The sequence below is a fragment of the Schistocerca serialis genome, chromosome 2 (assembly GCF_023864345.2).
Source record: "Schistocerca serialis cubense isolate TAMUIC-IGC-003099 chromosome 2, iqSchSeri2.2, whole genome shotgun sequence".
In the NCBI taxonomy this organism is placed as follows: domain Eukaryota; kingdom Metazoa; phylum Arthropoda; class Insecta; order Orthoptera; family Acrididae; genus Schistocerca; species Schistocerca serialis.
In genome coordinates, this window is record NC_064639.1 from 997,511,659 (window position 1) to 997,533,228 (window position 21,570).

Genomic DNA, 21,570 nt, shown 5'->3' on the forward strand with positions numbered 1-21,570 from the left:
TTGGATTCCGTATAAATGTTGGAACACGTGAGGCAATACTGACCTTACGACTTATCTTAGAAGAAAGATTAAGGAATGGCAAACCTACGTTCCTAACATTTGTAGACTTAGAGAAAGCTTTTGACAATGTTGACTGGAATACTCTCTTTCAATTTCTAAAGGTGGCAGGGGTAAAATACAGGGAGCGAAAGGCTATTTACAATTTGTACAGAAACGAGATGGCAGTTATAAGAGTCGAGGGGCATGAAAGGGAAGCAGTGGTTGGGAAAGGAGTGAGACAGGGTTGTAATCTTTCCCCGATGTTATTCAATCTGTATATTGAGCAAGCAGTAAAGGAAACAAAAGAAAAGTTTCGAGTAGGTATTAAAATCCAGGGAGAAGAAATAAAAACTTTGAGGTTCGCCGATGACATTGTAATTCTGTCAGACACAGCATAGGACATGGAAGAGCAGTTGAACGGAATGGACAGTGTCTTGAAAGGAGGATATAACATGAACATCAACAAAAGCAAATCGAGGATAATGGAATATAGTCGACTTAAGTCAGGTGATGCTGAGGGAATTAGACTAGGAAATGAGAAACTTAAAGTAGTGAAGGAGTTTTGCTATTTGGGGAGCAAAATAACTGATGATGGTCGAAGTAGAGAGGATATAAAATGTAGACTGGCAATGGCAAGGAAAGCATTTCTGAATAAGAGAAATTTGTTAACATCGAGTATAGATTAAAGTGTCAGGAAGTCGTTTCTGAAAGTATTTGTATGGTGTGTAGCCATGTATGGAAGTGAAACATGGACAATAAATAGTTTGGACAAGAATAGAAGCTTTCGAAATGTGGTGCTACAGAAAAATGTTGAAGAATATGTGGGTAGATCACGTAACTAATGAGGAGGTTTTGAATAGGATTGGGGAGAAGAGAAGTTTGTGGCACAACTTGACTAGAAGAAGGGATCGGTTGGTAGGACATGTCCTGAGGCATCAAGGGATCACAAATTTAGCATTGGGGGGCAGCGTGGAGGGTAAAAATCGTAGAGGGAGACCAAGAGATGAATACACTAAGCAGATTCAGAAGGATGTAGGTTGCACTAGGTCCTGGGAGATGAAGGAGCTTGCACAGGATAGATTAGCATGGAGAGCTGCATCAAACCAGTCTCACGACTGAAGACCACAGCAACAACAACAACAACATTGGCCTCAAAGAAATCTGACCAATCAGAGTATTCTCTGCGCGTGTTTTGTCTTGGAGTTATAGAATGCTTACAGCAGTCTAAAGGAGTCGCAGCCCAACCTTACTGTTATACGGTCGTGTGTAGTATGAGCTCCGGATGAAGTTTAATTTGCCAGTTTTACTTGTGCTACAGGGTTCAAAAGTGTTTTGAAGTGAAGGCATGTTTATTCCGGTGTATTTTTTTAGAAAGTACGGATTTTTTAAAGTAATTTTGTGCATTGAAAATGACAGTAATTCCACGTGGCATACTGAGCAATCGGCGAGAAAAAAAAAAAAAAAAAAGGTTCAAATGGCTCTGAGCACTATGGGACTTAACGTCTGAGGCCATCAGTCCCCTAGAACTTAGAACTACTTAATGCTAACTAATCTAAGGACATCACACACATCCATGCCCAAGGGAGGATTCGAACCTGCGACCGTAGCGGTCGCGCAGCTCCAAACTGTAGCGCCTAGAACCGCTCGGCCACTCCGGCCGGCGGTGACTAAAAACTTGAGCGCATTAGACACCGTTAAATTTAATAGTATGGCGAGCATTTGCATTTGAGATCAATCCGTTCTTAGTAGCTGTTCAGATTTCGGGATATACCATGAACTTGCTAATGTGAATGAAAGGATCTGTGCATGACTGTGTTAAGATTAGCACGGGCTTGGCAGTGAGCCTGTAATTCTCAGCTTCAGAATATACCGAAGTTTTGCAAGTGTTTCCACCTTTCATTCAAAATTAAGACCTTTTTCCGATTCTTACAATAGTTACACTGTATGCAGCCTGGTGCGAGTTGCAGTACGGCAGGTTTCTGCTCGGCTTCCCTACCGGCGATCTACTGCAGCGAGTTCACGGGTAGATGCAGGTTAATGGACAAAAGGAACCACGCAGCAGCAACCTTTGTGTCTGTCGTCAGACCTGACAGAGATCGCTGACTACCCAGCTTCACAGAGCTGTCAAGCCAGTGGCCTCCACCTACTGTAATAATGTGTGGACGTCCAACACCTAGTGTACGGCTTTCGGCACTCTTCATAAGAGTGGGCCCGACGTTGTTTTCCTGGTTCGCGGGATGACTGCGCGTGGAGTGCTGTGATGTGGCAAGGCCGCATCGTGATATGCCTTGTTTGCTATTGCACACTTTATTATTCTCTGTAATTTAAGTTTGAAGAGTGATATCATCTTGTGCCTCTTAGGTTAGGATTTCAGAGTTAACATGAAGTGTTAGTCCCTGACTGAGGGTTTCTAGTAGAGTTGAGTCATAACTAAATTATGAATTGTGATATTTTCTAAGATATGTTGAAGAATGATTTAGTTCTACTGATAGCGGACTATTCATAACGGTAATTCTGTCAATGAACATTTTTTGATATTCTTATTTTGGTCATTATTATCAAGGCATGCAAGCAAGTTTTTGTACGAGTATAATTTGATCATTGAAATATGAAAGGCGCTAAGTATCATTGTGGTCGACAACATATATTTTTCAATTAGATAGTTGAAAAGAACCTTCGGACATTACAAATCAGACGTGCGATGTACCGTGAACCTTGCAAGCAGTTCACACCAGCACGGATAGATGGCAAGTGTGCGTAGTCCATTAGCCTTCCCAGTTTCAGAGGGGGCATGTGCCGTTGTGTTGATTGTTCTGCTTGGTGTGTTGGTATTCGTGTTAATTCGTCATTTTGTGCTATTCTCTAGACACCGTTATACGCAGTTATGTCGAAATCTACAAGCTCTACGAAATCCTCTAAAAGACCTAATTCTCGTTAATTTATTCTGACCAACGGAAATTGGAAACGGCAGGGAAGCCATACTCGACACGGAAGAAGCAGTTTGTGGATAGTCAAGGCCATCTGCACAGGTTAGTTTTTCATGAAACGTAAGTGCAGCTGTATGTGTTTCTAAAACAATGATATATTATGGTTGCTATAATAACAACAGAAATTGATATTAGCACTAACAACTTCTGGAATATTGATGTGCGACGACACATTCTTGTGTTAGGTCATATGGAAATTCCACTTGCAATATAAGGAACTAGCAGCAGGAACGAAGAATAGACTGCATAATGAGTTCTTCCAGCCGACCATAACTAACCAAAACAATTACATTATGGGGTGCATGCATACTGTTAATGTCAAGGGGAAGCGACATGACACAAGAATGCACCTGCTAGTCGCAGAGAAACAACAGTAACCAACGGTGTTCCTGATGGTCTCTGTACGCAATAGAAAGAAAGAAGAAAATGGGAAATACACACTAAATACATGAGAGAAAGAGATTTGTTGGTTGTAAGTTTACTTTCACTGGCAGTCAACTTGCCAGATGCCACATTCAGTCTATTTCAAGAGGTATCAGCTATAGGACTAGATCAAAATCACGAAGAAAAAACCTTACCTGTGACTTAAGCATAAGTCGTTTGCATGCGGCTTTCACGAAAAAGACCTCCAAGTTCTCGTTTGTTCTTCAAATATTACTACACTGTATTTAAGAAAGACTTGGCGAATTTATCTTTCAAGAAAATAGAATAGACACGTATAAGGCAGTACCAAATTAGACTTCAAACCACAAGGAATCCAGTAGATAAACCAAACCGAGAACTGTTCCTAAGCAAACGTGAACGAGCAAGAAAAATGATGAGAGAGAATATAGCCGCTTCCCATCAAACAGGTGGGGATCTATGCTGTAGCTCTATTGACCTGGAACAGGTACTATATGTGCCTACTCTAACACACATTGAAATTCGTTATAGAAGACAGCTTTCTCTCTGCAGCTTCTGTGTTAATGTAAATGATATTAGGCATGCGTAAATGTTCGTGTAGGATGTGTCTGTCGCTTGAAGAGGAGGCAGTGAAATAGCCTCCTGCCTTCTAACTGTGTTGAACATGTCTCACTATAAAGAACCACTTGACTGTGTGGAGTGATAACTGCACAGGTTAGAACGAGAATATAATGCCAGTATTTATTCTGGTCTTTACTGTGTCTCTTGGCATGTCTGAATGTGCTAAGCACTAATTTCTTACCAAAAGACACAGTTTCCTCTTGTCTGACCGTGACTTTAATACTGCAAAGAAGCGCAGGAGTCATAAATGCGTACATACCTGATGACATCTGTGATACGATCACATATGCAATACTTTCCAAGCCTTTTCAAGTAGTTGAAATGGAAACTCAAAATTTCTATAACATTCAAGAGGCAGCTGGTGAGATGCTGAACTTGAAGCATATTGAAATAACTAAACCTATGGCAATAAGGATAGAGGCTGAAAACCTTGCAGTATCACGTATCAAGAAAATATTCAGTGAACTCGAGCCATGGTTAAAAGTGAATGATATGAAACATGCATTCTAGACATCAGGGGAAGTGTTGGCGTCAGCAATAGGATAATACAAGAAAGAAAGAAAGACTTAGTGGTTATGGTAGATTATTTGCCAGATAAAGAGCACCAAAGGTTTTACTGTAGACTTTGTACATAAATGGGTGTCCTGGTTTTCAGTGCAAAATTTCATCAGACAAACGTTTTTAAAACAAAAAATAATAAATGTAAAATTAAAGCAATAACAGCCCTCGGTTGTAAAAATTAAATCTTTTGACGAGGTTTCGGCACTACTATGAGTGCCTTTATCAGAAGTAAAACATTCAAACTGGCCTATAATATAAGTACAAAAATTTTGGGAAATTTTTTAATGTAAGTGTAAGTACAGGCTAACAGTATAAGAAAGAAACAATACTTACATGTCGCGTATAAATTAAATATCAAGCGATAAAGCTTTAGCCACCAAATTTTAAAAAAAGCATTTTGTAACTAAAGCTTTATCGCTTGATATTTATTTTATACGCGACACGTAAATATTGTTTCTTTCTTATACTGTTAGCTAGTACTTACAAAAAATTTCCCATAATTTTTGTTCTTATGTTATAGGACAGTTTGAATGTTTTACTTCTTATGAAGGCACTCATAGTAGTATCGAAACCAGGTCAAAAGACATAATTTTCGCGACCGAGGGCTGTTATTGCTTTAATTTTGCTTTGTAAACGGTCGCTGACCATGCAGCCATGTTTAAAACTTTAATGATATAAGTGTTATGGCGGAAGACTTTACTTTATATTAAAGGAAATAGTTGTAGGGTACTATCTATGGCACTTTGTGCCTCTCGCAGAATTCATTATTAATGAATTTGCTCTTCACACTTCTCTCTATTACCAGGTAAACGCTTTCTTGATCCTTCGGGGTGTTTTCTATCAAATGATCTCATATCTTCATCACTGGTCTGTAGCACCACATTTCAAAACCTCGTGTTCACTTCTGCTTTACATTGTTTATCGTCCACTTTTCACTTCCGTGTAAGTTTACAGTTCAGACAAGTACTTTCGGAAACGACTTGCAAAGACTTAAGTTTGTAACACACGTTAACATGTTTCTGTTAAACAGAAAAGCTTTTGTTTCTACCGCGTCCGCAGCTCGTGGTCGTGCGGTAGCGTTCTTGCTTCCCACGCCCGGGTTCCCTGGTTCGATTCCCGGAGGGGTCAGGGATTTTCTCTGTCTCGTGATGACTGGGTGTTCTGTGCTGTCCTTAGGTTAGTTAGGTTTTAGTAGTTCTAAGTTCTAGGGGACTGATGACCATAGATGTTAAGTCCCATAGTGCTCAGAGCCATTTGAACCATTTTTTTATTTCTACCGCAAGTCTACACATTACAGCTTTTCTACTTCATGACTTACACTCGTCTGCTACTTTCATATCCAAATACGACTGCTTAACATATATTTGTTTTACTTAAGTTGTTTTTTTAAGATGTTATCCATTGCGTCCAGCTAATCTTCCAAGTCCTTTGCAGCCTCCGGCAAAATTATTGTTCCAGAATGAAATTTTCATTCTGCAACAGAGTGTGCGCTGATACGAAACTGCCTGGCAGCTTAAGGCCGTGTGCCGGAGCGAGACTCGAACTCAGGACTTTTACCTTTCGAGTGTAAGTGCTTTACCGACTTTTTAAAGTTTGTTGATCTCATATTGTTCGTTGTATTTGTTTGGGGCGGACGTCCCATGACACTTGTTCCAATTCGCCGTTGATCCATTCACTCAGTTATTTTTTAATATATTTTTTTTATTACATAGGGCAGCTAACCCTCTGACCGAACACGCTGAGCTACCGGGCCGGCTCGACTCACAACCCGTCCTCACAGCTTTAATTCTGCCAGTAGCTCGTCTCCTACCTTTCGCAGGAGAGCTTTTGTGAAGTTCGGTAGCTCAGTCGGTAGAGCACTTGCCCGCGAAGGGCAAAGGTTCAGAGTTCGAGTCACGGTCTGGCATACAGTTTTAACCTGCTAAGAAGTTTAAAAATTATTGTTGTTGGTAAAGCATAATTTCCTTTCGGAATTTCTGTTTCTGACACGTCGCTTCCCTTTCATACCTTTAACACCTACCGTCTGATTTCTGTGCAAGTTATAGATAACATTTCGCTCCTGTATTTTATTCCTGCTGCCTTCTAAATTTAGAATTTCGTATTATACTAAAAATTTGTCAGATGTTCTATCATGGTAATATTAATACGTTTATTGTGTAACAATCGCTGTCCAAAGTGCTATAGAATGGATAACATTAAATCGTTTACTCCGCTCACGTGAAGCAGACACAGTAAATATTCCTATACGGTGAACGAAACATTTTAGTGCACCAGTGGGTATAGAAAGGGCAGTTCATCATTCATCTTACTTTGCTTACCACGTTTTTATAAGGTACTGATGTGGCCATCTCATCGTAGCTTACAACCAAGACATTAAGCTAAAAATTGACAATAACGGAATGAAAGATATTATGTGCAACGTTTTTGTCATACATCCGGTATGGAACTGGATGACCTCAGTCATACAATTGTAGCCTCCATATGCATGGCAAGTCTTCAGAACTCTTGCAGTAACATTAAATCGTATTCTCCTTTGATATGAAGTCGATATAGTAAATACTTAATTTTTATAACCCACTACAGCTGTTTATCCCATACGTTAAACGAAACAGAGTGTTGCACCAGTGGTCATAGAAAACGCTGCTCATTATTGATTACTTCACTTACCATGTGGCAGTCTCGTCGTAGCTTGCACTCAGCGTAGTAATCTAACAAATACCTAATCTGTAATGGAAGGTATAAGGTAAAAGGTTTTTTCATTCATTTCAGTAAGGAACTAGACGACATGAGCCACTGCATCGGGCTCGAAGTCTTCGAACTTTTTCAACAAACGCAAGCTTGATCAGATTTTCCCCAGTCATAATCTATACCGAGAATGGTGAGATGTACGGTAGAGTAAAACAAACAGTTCAGACTGGTACTTCAATATAATAATTACATATTTAAGAATTGTGCGAAAAATAGACACCAATTTGCGTTCTTTTTAACTAACAGACTGGTTTGAGCTATGCAGTCGCAAAACATAGATCATACTTTTCTATTTAGACTAGATTTATGCATGAAGGATTCAGGATAGTTTTATATGGAATTCATCCTTTTTTCCGCGCATTTTTGCGTATTAGGACTACACGTTACACAACAAAAAGGGTATTTATTGTACAAGAGTCTTACAGCTAGGATTTCCAGATTTTTGTATAGTAAATTTAATATGTGCTCTGTAGAGATTACAATTTCAGTTTTCACATTTGAATAAACGTATCTACAAATAATTAACTTTCATATGATTACAAAACTAGAAAATAGTTTCTGGAAAATGAGGTAGTTATTTAAGAGTTAATTTCTTTACAAATTACGTTTCACTTCCAAATGAAACTGATATTTCGATAATACAGCTTGCGTTGCACAGCGACTCCAGTAAATATGAGCAGCAATTATACATAGAAATTTATCTTTAGGCAGGTTTAGGCCGAGCGTGACTATGTCGTATTGCAAGCAGACACCAATGGAACGTAGACTGTGGCGTATCTAATTTTATTGTCAACAGTTAATGGCAGCGAAAACAGTGTAGAAAAGGGCAATGGTAAACGAAACTGGACGTTATTTTCCTCTCCTCTCAGTGGATTCGGAGTGGATATATTTTTTTTTTTTTTTTTTTTTTTTTTTTGTAACTCTCGACCATTGCCTATGGCAGCTCCTTGATCTTTTACATTAGATTAATGTTTGTGGGGATTCTTCCTCATTTGTTTGATAACTCCTGTTTCAGACTTCTAGGTGTTGTGGAGGGGCCTTAGTAGATAGAATTTTGGCAAGGGAGCCACGTTCGGAAATGCACCGTTTAGGTCTAAGGCGAGTTTGAGAATCGAAACTCTTTCAAATGTCCCGTTTCACGGTATGCACATAATCTGAGAAGAGGATTCCGTCTTCAGTGCCTCTTGTTAACTACACTACTTTCGTCCGACTACAACAACGCCTGCGAGAAACTGGTACGCCACACTCTCGACTTCAAAAAGGACGTGCTTCGTGATGAAGACGAGAACCATGGGACTGATACTCGAAACACTGTCTACGCCATGGTTTCCTGCAGAGTATGCGGCTGAGAGATCATTGTCTCCACTGTGTGCGTGCTGGGAACCAGAAGATTGCAAAGAGATTTTATCTACAAACTACTTTCATATCCAAAAGGTACAATTCCGGTTATTGTTCCCTTACCAAAACTTTATCTACTAAGTCTTCTCTACAGCTTCAAGACCCCAGAAACAGGAATTATGAAACCATTGTGAATATGATGTATGTTTATGAAGCCTGTTGCCCCTTCAGAACGAAACCCGTTGCACATCTGAACGCAAGCAAACAAATGTACATTTATCCCGATGAATGAATCAGTTTTTAACACTTCTTCAGGATAATACTACGAGACATATTAAGTTCCCATTTATATTGCATCAAAACTGCTGCTTAGCGTTGTGAAAACGTATTTCACTCCAAAATGCAGGGTGTAAATAAATTCCCTTTACATACTTTGAGGACAGGTTTCTTACACCAAATGAAGGAAAAGAGTCTAGTAATCTTGGGTTCTAAAATGCATACCTCTAGACTTACGTTCACTTGTTCATCTTCTATGCATTGACACACATCTCTTCTACTGCAAGCTCTTTGCTTCTCACATTTTGGGAAGATGGTACCATGGACCAAACCAAGAAAAAGAAGTCTAATAAACATGGGGTCTGAAAGTTCACTTTAAGAGCTATCATGAGCACTTCCTGTTCCTGCTGCAGTGAAACATATCTCTGCAACTGAACAAGTGCTCTTAGGTGTAATTGCGTAGGATTCCTCGGTCAGAATCAGTTGAAATAAAAAGTTTGTCGAGTATCGTACCACGTCATAGCGTAAAAGAGCTCTTCTAGAGAAACGAAATTTTCTGCAACGGGCGTCACAGTGGGACACAGAGTATACAGGAGGCCTACACTTATGGACAGGTATTAGCACACCCAATCAAACCACCACCCAATGCAGAACAACTCAGGTATCCCCCCGTTGGCCGTCCATGCGCAGCGCCTAAGCGGTGCTCGAAACCTAACACAAGAGCTTAAAAATCAGTGTACAACGTTCGCGGTCAGTGGCTACAACCATAAATCGATCCAAATAGCCATGGCAACAAACAAAAGAAAGTGAGATAGGTAAGAAACCGACAAACTGCAGCCAGCAGCGTGCTTACCTTACGTAAAAAATGTCACTGACTGTATTGGTAAAATTGTTCTAGGGGTTGGCGTCCGGCCTGTCTACAACAGCAATTCTAAGGTCCAGAATATGCTAGGCTCCACGAAGGACAAGACAGAAACTTTACACACTGCAGGTGCGTACTAGGTGGAATGTCGGTGTATAGAAGTTCAGTGTGGAGAAGCACACATCGGTGACACTGGCAGGCCATGGCAACGCGCGTACGGAAACATGAGCACTACATTCGTCTGGGACAGCACAGCATGTCTGCAGTGGCCAAATACCATAAACCATAAACTGCGGCAAGAAACCCGCATACTGGCTAGGCAGTAGATCTTTTCGAAACGCAACATCAGAGAAGCCACAGAAATAATAAAACCTCATAAGAAGAAGAACAGAGAGGCTGGATACAGGCTTGCCCCATCCTGGCTGCCAATCTTCAGATTCGAACAGACAGCACGATCAACAAGTGACGCGAGCTCTACAGGCGAGTGGCCGCAGCCACGCGGCCTGCATCCAGCAGGTGGAAAACAGGAGCGCACACCTCATTTACCGATGAGCACCAATCGTAGCAAACAATGCAAGAAGCGATAGACAAATGCAGATTCCCACTTCCAGCACCGTAGCAACCTATTTAAATAAAGTTTCCGCTCCGTCTGCCTCAAGTGACCAATCACAACAACGACCTTTCAAAATTATGACGTAACGTTATGCGCAGTCAACAACAATGGCTAAATATAAGAGATTCCACACAGATAAAAAACATCAGTAGACTCGTAAGAAGGTAAATCTAGCAGTGACTGAAACATTGGTTTCTCCAGCATAGTTTTTTTCTTTTTCTTTTTTTTTTGCATTATGGCGCGGTACGATACTAAGAAAACATTTATGTCAAGTGCGCGTATCTCCTGAGGTACGCATTTTACAGGCCATATTTGTACACTTTTTTTCTCATATTGGTCCCTCCCATAATATGGAAAGCAAAGAGCTTTCAGCAGGAGAGTTGTTTCACAGTATCAAAGACGAACAAGTGCTTAGAGCTCTCATGGTACTAGATATTTTAGATTATGGTACTAGATATCTTTTCTTCTTTTGGTGTAGGGAACCTGACCTCAGACTCTGTAGGGGTTTTAGCTACAACCTGTATGTTGCATAATAATTGGTGTAGACTTCAACGTATACCAAAATTTGGGCGGTATGTTACGGGTGACAAATATTTTATTTCAGTGAAAGCATCAATATTCAGTTCTGCTAAGGTCACAGCGTAGTAAATGTTTTGCGTTCATGGTAAACACAGAGCGATACAAAAGTGTTAAACTGTATTTACTCTTAACATTCAAAGTTTTATTTTATTCGCGTTCTTTCTCTTACATGCGAGAGTTAAATGTGCTGTTACAACATCTTATGGAAAAATTGAGGAGATGATTACACGTGCTTAATGTGGTCAGACGTTACTACTAATCTACTGTTAACAGCGCGTAAAGGAAAGGTGGGGAGACAGTTTCTGTCTGCCGCATGCTTCAGCTCCGATGCGCAAATGACAACAATATACAAAAAAAAGCAGCATCACCGACGTTAGTGTCTACAGCGGAAGGAACTTGTAATAAACTTCTCAGCAATACGGACAGGTAGTAATAATAATACTTCGAGTTTTGTACAACAGACGGAATACAGGACGTGCCCAAGTGTCTCGTTACGCCTCTGAAACAGCGCCTCTCAAAGTAGGAGCGCAGAGACGTTGAAAAAAAAAGTGAAATTACAAAAGAAAAATTAAGCAAAAAAGTTTTTGTTTTGTACAAAAGCATAATAAGCTCTCTGGAAATACGAATACTGCTCGCGCGAATATTATGTCTTCTGGTCGTCCTCCGATTTGGAAACGAAAGAGTGCTGGTACTGCTTGTACCACTTCTTCGGCGGGTGAGCACGGCCCTCGGTTAAGGGCGAACTCAGTTCCGAGGTGCTCGTCGTGGCGCTGGCCGTAGCCGCCGCCGGTCTGGTTTGCGGCGACACCTGCTGTGCCGCCGGCTGCGTCGTCTGCTGCGCAGCGGTCAGCTGCTTCGTCTGTTGCGCAGCCTTCTTCGTCGATTTCGGACTCGCGTGCTGCGCTGCCTCGGTCGCTGGTTTTCGCTGCGTCTGAGTCTGTCCTTGGGCGGCTTTCGCTGCGGGACGCTTCACGCGTTTTACCGTGCCGGTACTGGAGTCGGTGTCCTCGAACGGGTCCGTCGACGTCTCCGCAACAACTTTGAGAACGGGCTGCAGGCGCTTTTTGCCCGGAGAGGACGGTGCCTGTTTTCCCGCCGCTGTCTGCTTCGCTTGGGCTTTCTGCTGGGGCGCGACGAAAGCTACAGCCGACTGCTGCTGCGGGTGATTAACCTCCTCTTGAACAACTGGAAGGCTCTGTAGAGGCTGTTGAGGACTACTCGGAGCTTGGTGGACAGTGGCAACTGTCGGAAGCTGCCTGGCCACAGGAAGCGCATACGGATCAGCCGCCCTAAGCTGAGGTTGTTTATCCACCTGCACCGGCGAGCGCGGCGACGGCGGTCCGGGTGCCGGATGCGTCACTGGATCGCTAGGTGTCACGCGGGGTATGCTCTGCAGACCGCGGGCTGCCTGAGCCTTCTTCGTCTGCGGACTGGTGATGGTCGGCTTGATGATGACCCTCGGCTCGATCCTCTGGTAATGGGACGGTGCAGAAGCTGTAGCTGCTACAGGCACCTCCGCAGCTGCCTGAGTCTTCTTTTCGGAACTGGTGTGAACCGGTACAGCTCCAGCTGGAATGGTGGGAAGTGGTGTGATGGGAGCCGTGTTGGCGGGCTTTCGGCCCAGAGTCGAGGATATCCTAGGCGGTGGAGGTGGCGGCACCTTGGTGAGACTCGACTTTCCTGGAATGTCTTTGAAAGAAGCTGCTGATGAGGCAACAGAAGATGACTGAGAACCAGGTACTTCTGAGACTGGCAACGCCATGAAGAGGGAATTGGGTGGAAGCGACCTCCTCTTGAAGTTATCCGCCTGGGCTGCCAACGTCTCGACCTCGTTGGTAGGAGCGTCTTGTGGGAAGTCTGGCAGCACTTTTGGAAATTTTCTCTTCTGAATATTTGACAGAGGATCACCCACATGGGCTGTTTCTTCTCCATTGCTGTCTCTGGACGTCACATTGACGTCCACAGGAATGGGCGTTGCAGTAATTGCAACATCTTTCTTTGGCAGAGCCTTTGACCTAAGATGAATTCCTGCTGGGAACGTCTGCAATTGCTGCATCTTTCCACCAGGGACGTAGATCACCGATGGCGATGTGTGAGGATCTAAGGAGATATTTACAGCATGAAGTTCTGCTGGCTGAGAGTGTCCACTCTTCATAGAGCCCGACAATTGTGACGGCACATGTGGATTAGAACTGGCCGCTGGATCTGATCTGGAATGAGCGTGTGCCACTCTGACGACATCGAGATTTTGGGCCGGCTGATTGGGAAGAGTGTACTTCAGGCTGATGTTGGCAGTGCTCCTGCTCAACAGCTCGCCAGAAGACGAGCTTCTCGGCGAAATAGAAGTGGACGCAACAGCTAGGTCCTCCGCCATGGTCAGCGACCGCTTGAGGGCGGGTTTCTTTAGGGTTAACATGGACGTAGAGACGCAGGTCCCGAGCTCGTCCATCGATTTGCTCATAGAGTGCTCTACGCTCGAGCCTCTTCCAGACGGAGTGGCATCAATGGCGACGGAAACTTTCTTCGGCCGGGACCTGTGGGAACCGTGCCCGGACACGTCGGCGGCTGTAGCTGAGACAGCCACCTCTGCCGTCTCTATGGCATGCTGCCGCTTGAGCTGCCTGGGCGTCGCCGTGGACGTTGACACCTGGTCGAAGGACGTCTGGATGCTCTGCGACGACTGCAGCACCGGCGCGTGCGATTCGGTCTTCTTGGCGCGCCGGAGGAAGCGCGGCGAGTAGCGCTGGACGATCTCCTGCGCGATCCACTCGCGCACCTTGGTGTGCGGGTCCATGGTGCTGCCGCTGTACTGGCGCGCCGCCCCCCAGGCGCTGCGCCGCGCCACCGCCCCCGCGCCGGCCGCCCCCGCCAGCGGCAGGTCCTCCGCGGGCAGCGCGGCCTCTGGCGACGCGACGGCCACTGCTCCTTCCACCGTGCGGCCGGCGCTGCGGATGGCTTCGTAGTCGTCGTCCGCGCCAATCTGTTTAAAATAAACATACGTGTTCAGAACACATACGAAATGCTGCCAATTGATGCACTACGAGGTTCGAAAATTCAAATGGTTCTGAGCACTATGGGACTTAACGTCTGCGGTCATCAGGCCTCTAGAACTTAGAACTACTTAAACCTAACTAACCTAAGGACATCACACACATCCATGCCCGAGGCAGGATTCGAACCCGTGACCGTAGTGGTCGCGCGGTTCCAGACTGAAGCGCCTAGAACCGCTCGGCCACACCGGCCGGCTGAACTACCAGGTGGTTAGTCATAAAATTATTATTATCATCTCAATGAAATAAGGTGACGTAATTGATATTTGATTCCCTGTAGGTACATATCAGCAGTCAAAATATACACTATCCAATCAAAAGTATCCGGACACCTACTACTAGATGCTGTTATGGGGCGTTGGGATGTTACGTCTTTAATACGACTTGAACTCTCATGAGATATTTATTTGCGGAGGAATGGCAGCCTATTTTTCCTCTAGAGCCGAATTCAGAGAAAGAAATGTTGTTGGACACTTTGGTCTGGAACGAAGTTGTTCCATTGGCTTCAGGTTAGGACTGTGGGCAGACCAGTCCATTTCAGGAATGTTATTGTTTCCATATATTTCCACATATGTACATCATAGATGTTTGAGACTTGAAAAGTCTGTGTAACTATATAGTTTTGTTTGATTAAATGCGATTCTGAGTTGCTATTATAATGCAGTTGCAGAACCTCTGTAATGCTGATCGAGTTTAGAGAGAATATCAGACAGAGAGTACTCCGTGTAATTAATCAAAGCCTCTGTGGCGTAGTGGTTAGGGCATCGGCCAAGTGAGTAGGAGGCCCGGTTAGAACCACAGACCTGGTACAAATTTTCATTCGCCACTTCAGTTTAGTTATATACATGATATATTTTTGAGACTTGAGAAGGTCTCTGAAATCATATAATTTCATTTGATTTTCTTTGCGATTTATTTACATTTTTGCCTGTCGTGGTGGCCGAGCGGTTCTAGGCGCTACAGTCTGGAACCGCGCGACCGCTACGGTCGCAGGTTCGAATCCTGCCTCAGGCATGGTTGTGTGTGATGTCCTTATGTTGGTTAGGTTTAAGTAGTTCTAAGTTCTAGGGGACTGATGACCGCAGAAGTAGAGTCCCATAGTGCTCAGAGCTATTTGAACCATTTTTATTTACATTTTCAAAGCCTTTTAGCTTTAGTACCTGTTGTCCATCTTTGATACGGCACAACGGATGGTAAGGTATTTACCTAAGAAATATCGTCAAGCATCCGTATGTTTTCAAAAGTTAATTTATTTAGACGATCAGTTTCGGCATCTCATTAATGCCATCTTCAGGTCCCTATGCACTCCATGTGTAGACCATGAGATACATAAAAGTGTGCGTAACTGGAGCAATCTATATCTGCAGTCCATGATTTTTGTAGAGTTTGAGTTGGTGTCAAGTCTTCGAGGTGCAAGCCTCACAAAAATTTAAAGAAATTCAGATACTGACGGCTGAATTTATGCATACAACAATGTATCTGAGTGTCTATATATGGAGTGTGTAGAGGCCTCAAGATGGCATTAATGAGATACCGAAAATAGTCGTCTAAATATAATAACTTCTGAAAACATGTGGCTGTTTGCTACTTTCCTTTGGCAAAAATTTAGCTGTAGCTTCCCTGCAATTAAATTTTGATTTTTTCGTAGGTGCCATATTGCTGCATTCCTTTTATCCCAACATTTTTTATTTTCTTCTTTTGTAGACCTAACTGATATAGGCCTATTTCTTCTGCCAACCAAAGCTTATTCCCAGTTACCTTTTGTCTGTCCAGCTTCTGTACATTCCCTTCTAGGAGTGAAGTATCTGCTGTGATATTCATATCTTCAGTTCGCATCCCCAGAGAATTTCAAACGCACATTCCACTTCACTATACCACTTCTTTCAGATTGATTGTCCATGACAATTTTCATAAACTATAACATGCATCCCATCATTATGGAATCATAATCTGAGTTGGTATCTGCTCCTCAAAAAAATGGTTCAAATGGCTCTGAGCACTGTGGTACTTAACATCTGAGGTCATCAGTCCCCTAGAACTTAGAACTACTTAAACCCAACTAGCTTAAGGACATCACACACATCCATGCCCGAGGCAGGATTCGAACCTGCGACCGCAGCGGTGGCGCGGTTCCAGACTGAAGCGCCTAGAACCGCCCGGTCACAACGGCTGGCTCTGCTCCTCGGTACAGCTTATAATCTATACGTTTTTGATGTCGGTGCTCCCACAATTCTGTAATACTTGAAAAAGAAGAAAGGTCATATTGCAGAAACGCAGAGAGATGCAAATGAAATAAATATTTATTATTTTCTAATTTGATCATATGATGATCTTCAGGTATCATAAAACATTTTAGACAGCCCCCATGGAACTTTAAGGACGTTGCTGTTCGCATAGTTGTAAATAATTCTATGGTGCCTAGCTGATCGAATGATCGAATCAGGTTCATAAAGAGTTATTACATGAGTGACTCCTGACAGTTCCACAGTATGACTTTTTTCAGTCCAGGATCTGATTTAAGACTCTCTTTCTCACCATAAAGTAATTCTAATGGTTTGTTTCTGTGTCTCCAGGCCATCTCAAAGTATGTGATTTCTGGATTGTATATTTGCTACTATTAGGTGAAATTTACTGTACAGCTCTGGGAGTATTTCTCCTCTCTCACTTGTACAACTGATCCGGAGATTAATAGATTTCCATTTATCTTTAAACACTGAGTCAGCCGTTGAATGCCTTCAGTTACGCTCTGTATGCCTTCATCATCTTAGAAATGACAAAATTTTCCGCCTGCGTTAATATTAAATGTATTAATTTATATGCTATCATGTCTGCTGCAGGCGTGCCTCTTCAGGAAACAACTGCAGCAACATTAATTTAAAATAATCACATCTGCCACACTCTCTACCCTATTACGTGATAATACAAAACGAGCTGCCCTTTTTTGCACCCTTTCGATGTCCTCCGTCAATCCCGCCTGGTAAGGATCCCACACCGCGCAGCAATATTCTAACAGAGGACGACCGAGTGTAGTGCAAGCTGTCTCTTTAGTGGACTTGTTGCATCTTCTAAGTGTCCTGCCAATGAAACGCAACTTTTGGATCGCCTTCCCCACAATATTATCTATGTGGTCTTTCCAACTGAAGTTGTTCGTGATTTTGACACCCAGGTACTTAGTTGAATTGACAGCCTTGAGAGTTGTACTATTTATCGAGTAATCGAATTCCAACGGTCATTTATATAGATCAGGAACAGCAGAGGTCCCAGGACGTTTCCTGGGGAACACCTGATATCACTTCAGTTTTACTCGATGATTTGCCGTCTATTAATACGAACTGCGACCTTCCTGACAGGAAATCACGAATCCAGTCGCACAACTGAGACGATACCCCATATGCCCGCAGCTTGATTAGAAGCCGCTTGTGAGGAACGGTGTCAAAAACTTTCCGGAAATTTAGAAATACGGAATCAACTTGAGATCCCTTGTCAATAGCGGCCATTACTTCGTGAGAATAAAGAGCTAGCTGAGTTGCACAAGGACGATGTTTTCTGAAACCATGCTGATTACGTATCAATAGATCGTTCCCTTCGAGGTGATTCATAATGTTTGAATACAGTATATGCTACAAAACCCTACTGCAAACCGACGTCAATGATATAGGTCTGTAGTTCGATGGATTACTCCTACTACCCTTCTTAAACACTGGTGCGACCTGCGCAATTTTCCAATCTGTAGGTACAGATCTATCGGTGAGCGAGCGGTTGTATATGATTGCTAAGTAGGGAGCTATTGTATCAGCGTAATCTGAAAGGAACCTAATCGGTATACAATCTGGACCTGAAGACGTGCCCGTATCAAGCGATTTGATTTGCTTCGCAAACCCTAAGGTATCTACTTCTAAGAAACTCATGCTAGCAGCTTTTCGTGTTTCAAATTCTGGAATATTCCATTCGTCTTCCCTGGTGAAGGAATTTCGGAAAACTGCGTTCAATATCTCCGCATTAGCGGCACAGTCGTCGGTAACAGTACCATCGGCACTGCGCAGCGAAGGTATTGACTGCGTCTTGCCGCTTGTGTACTTTACATACGACCAGAATTTCTTCGGATTTTCTACCAAATTTCGAGACAATGTTTCGTTGTGGAACCTATTAAAGGCATCTCGCATTGAACTCCGTGCCAAATTTCTCGCGACTGTAAATTTTAACCAATCTTCGGGATTTCGCGTTCTTCTGAACTTTGCATGCTTTTTCCGTTGCCTCTGCAACAGAGTTCGGACCTGTTTGGTGTACCATGGGGGATCAGTTCCATCTCTTACCAATTTATGAAGTATGAATCTCTCAATTGCTATTGCTACTATATCTTTAAATTTGTGCTACGTCTCGTCTACATTTGCATAGTCAGTTCGGAAGGAATGCAGATTGTCTCTTAGGAAGGCTTCTAGTGACACTTTATCCGCTTTTTTAAATACAATTATTTTGCGTTTGTTACTGGTGGATTTGGAAGAAACGGTATTGAGCCTAGCAACAACGACCTTGTGATCACTAATCCCTGTATCAGTCATGATGCTCTCTATTAGCTCTGGATTGTTTGCGGCTAAGAGGTCAAATGTGTTTTCGCAACCATGTACAATTCGCGTGGATTCGTGGACTAACTGCTCGAAATAATTTTCGGAGAAAGCATTTAGGACACTCTCGGAAGATGTTTTCTGCCTACCACCGGATTTGAACAAGTATTTTTGACAACATATCGAGGGAAGGTTGAAGTCACCACCAACTATAACCGTATGAGTGGGGTGTTTATTTGTTACGAGACTCAAATTTTCTCTGAACTGTTCAGCAACTATATCATCGGAGTCGGGGGGTCGGTAGAAGGAGCCAATTATTAACTTAGGTCGGCTGTTAAGTATAACCTCCACCCACACCAATTCGCACGGAGTATCTACCTCGACTTCACTACAAGATAAACCACTACTGACAGACACAAACACTCCACCACCAATTCTGCCTAATCTATCTTTCCCGAACACCGTCTGAGACTCCGTAAAAGTTTCTGCAGAACTTATTTCAGGCTTCAGCCAGATTTCTGTACCTATAACGATTTCCGCTTCTGTACTTTCTATTAGCGCTTGAAGCTCAGGGACTTTCCCAGCACAACTACAACAATTTACAACTACAATTCCGACTGTTCCTTGATCCAAGCACGTCCTGTATTTGCCATGCACCCTTAGAGATTGCAGCCCACCCCATACTTTCCCGAGGCCTTCTAACCTAAAAAACCGCCCAGTCCATGCCACACAGCCTACGCTACCGGTATAGGAAACGTATTCGCAATTGCGAATATGAACAGCCACCGGCTGTATGTTGAGAAATTGCGAATGTGAATGACCATCGGCTGTATATAGGAATAACGACAATGAAAATTTGTGCCGGCCCAGGGCTCGAATGCGGATTTCTCGCTTTAAGTGAGCGTGGCCTTGACTGCTTCGGCTATCCGTCCACAAATCACGGCCAGACCCAGACGTCCAAATGTCGTCTTTTTAACACACGAGTGCAGGTTGTGACACACAGACGACGACATTTGGAGGTTTAGATCTGGCTGTGATTCGTGCACGGATAACCGAAGCGGTTAAGGCTACTGCTCGTGTAAAGCGGAAAATCCGCGTTCCAGTTCCCGTCTGGCACAAATTTTCACTGTCGTCATTCCAATATAAAGCCGATGATCGTTCATATTCGCAACTGTGAATGCATATCCTATATTTCGTGTAACCTTAATAATGTGGTGGCCTTTTAAGAATATATGCTGTTGAAGCAGTTATTCGAGAAAGGCATGATGTCCATACCTGGCACTAAAAGTTGTCCACAGACCGGAGGGGAACTCTCTCTGCCGCTATCATCTGCTTCAGTTTCACTCTTGAGAAGTGAGCGCGAGAGTCGTGCAGAACAACTTTATCGGCTTGAGAAGGCCGGAGCAGAATCAACAACAGCCACTGCATCGTCATCGGAGGGCGATACAGAATTAAATTCATCCTCACTATCACTATTGAGAAGTAATCCTTCTATTTCCACTTCGTCAAACGTCTTCGTAACACACTCCTACATAGTCATCTCGTGACACGAGTGAGTTTTCATCTAATCGACCCTCACTTTTCTTTGGAATTCTGAAGTATATTATTCTTGATAGAAACGTGGATGCACAATCAGTTGTGATGATTCTTACCTTTATATGCGTTTGGTATCTTCGGAATACTGCCGATGATATTTTTCCGAAAAAGTCTGATGGTATGTCTCCCGATACGTAGATCGTACGAACTAATTTGAGTAGTCGTTTGGTGGCCACTTTCTCCAATGAGTTTAGAAATTCCGAAAGAGTTTTATCTACGGCTTCCGGCTTACTTAATCGCAAGTCTGCGAGAGCTCTGTTAAGCTCTAGTATTGTATACCGTCAGGCTGGTGCACACACAGTCGTCCCTCGTAGTTACAGCTGACATAATCCCTATTTAGAAGGAGTCAAGTGTTTCTCAGATATGAGAGTGACTCGAAGACTTCTGAAGTCATGGTACCCAGTAAGTTGTTCTAAACGGCGAGTATTCATTGAATCCTAGAATATGGTGAGAAGCACCCAGAGGAAGTGTGATAGGACCGCTCTTGACCTCGATATACATCAACGATCTGAACAGAGAGAGCGACCAGGAATTTACGTCTGTTTGCTGATGGCGCTATAGTATCAGAAAACGTGGTTCAAATGGCTCTTAGCACTATGGGACTTAACATTTGCGGTCACCAGTCCCATAGAACTTAGAACTACTTAAACCTAACTAACCTAAGGACATCACACACATCTACGCCTGAGGCAGGATTCTAACCTGCGACCGTAGCGGTTACGCGGTTCCAGACTGAAGCGCCTAGAACCGCACGGCCACACCGGTCGGCTCAGGAAACGTGTCGTCGTCGAGTGACAGTAGGATAGACTTAGACAATGTATCTGGTGTGATGAATGGCAGCTTGCCCTAAATGCATGAAAAAGGACACTAAGGTGACAGAAGTGATGGATAACCCCGAATACCCCCTGTTAACCTGACCGACCTCTTTTTGCCCGGCTTGGGGCTGCAGCTTGAGACGGGATGGATTCAATTAGTCCCTGGAGGTCCCTTGCAGAAATATTGAGCAAAAAAACGGCCCGACGAGAAGACCGCTTGGGCATGCCAACACTGGCAAAAAAAAAAGAAAAAAAAGGTGTAAAAGTCACAATACTGCTATTAAAACGGACGCTGATGCACGAAACTGAAGAAAAGTTCCACGAAGTAAAAATGACACGCCCAAACAATTTATCAAACTGTTACTAAGAGGAGAACTTCAAAGCGAATAATTATCAATAAATATTTCCATATCCTGCCCAGAGAAGAACCAAGTAACAAGTAAGAAGCAGAGAAAAAGCTGGGAGAACAGAAGCTGAAGGTTCGCAAGATTGAGACCAAGAAAGAAGATGGGTGAAGAATA

At 43.2% G+C, this 21,570-nt stretch overlaps 1 protein-coding gene across 1 annotated transcript in view; it reads right to left on the bottom strand.

Moving 5' to 3' along the window:
• Window positions 1-7,741: 7,741 nt before the first annotated feature.
• Window positions 7,742-21,570, bottom strand: part of LOC126456583 (uncharacterized) — a 454,669-nt gene continuing 440,840 nt past the window's right edge. Inside the window, exon 12 of the mRNA XM_050092328.1 lies at window positions 7,742-14,006. Within this exon, the coding sequence (XP_049948285.1) occupies window positions 11,670-14,006 (2,337 nt within the window). The 3' untranslated portion in view covers window positions 7,742-11,669. The remainder of the gene's footprint in view (window positions 14,007-21,570) is intronic.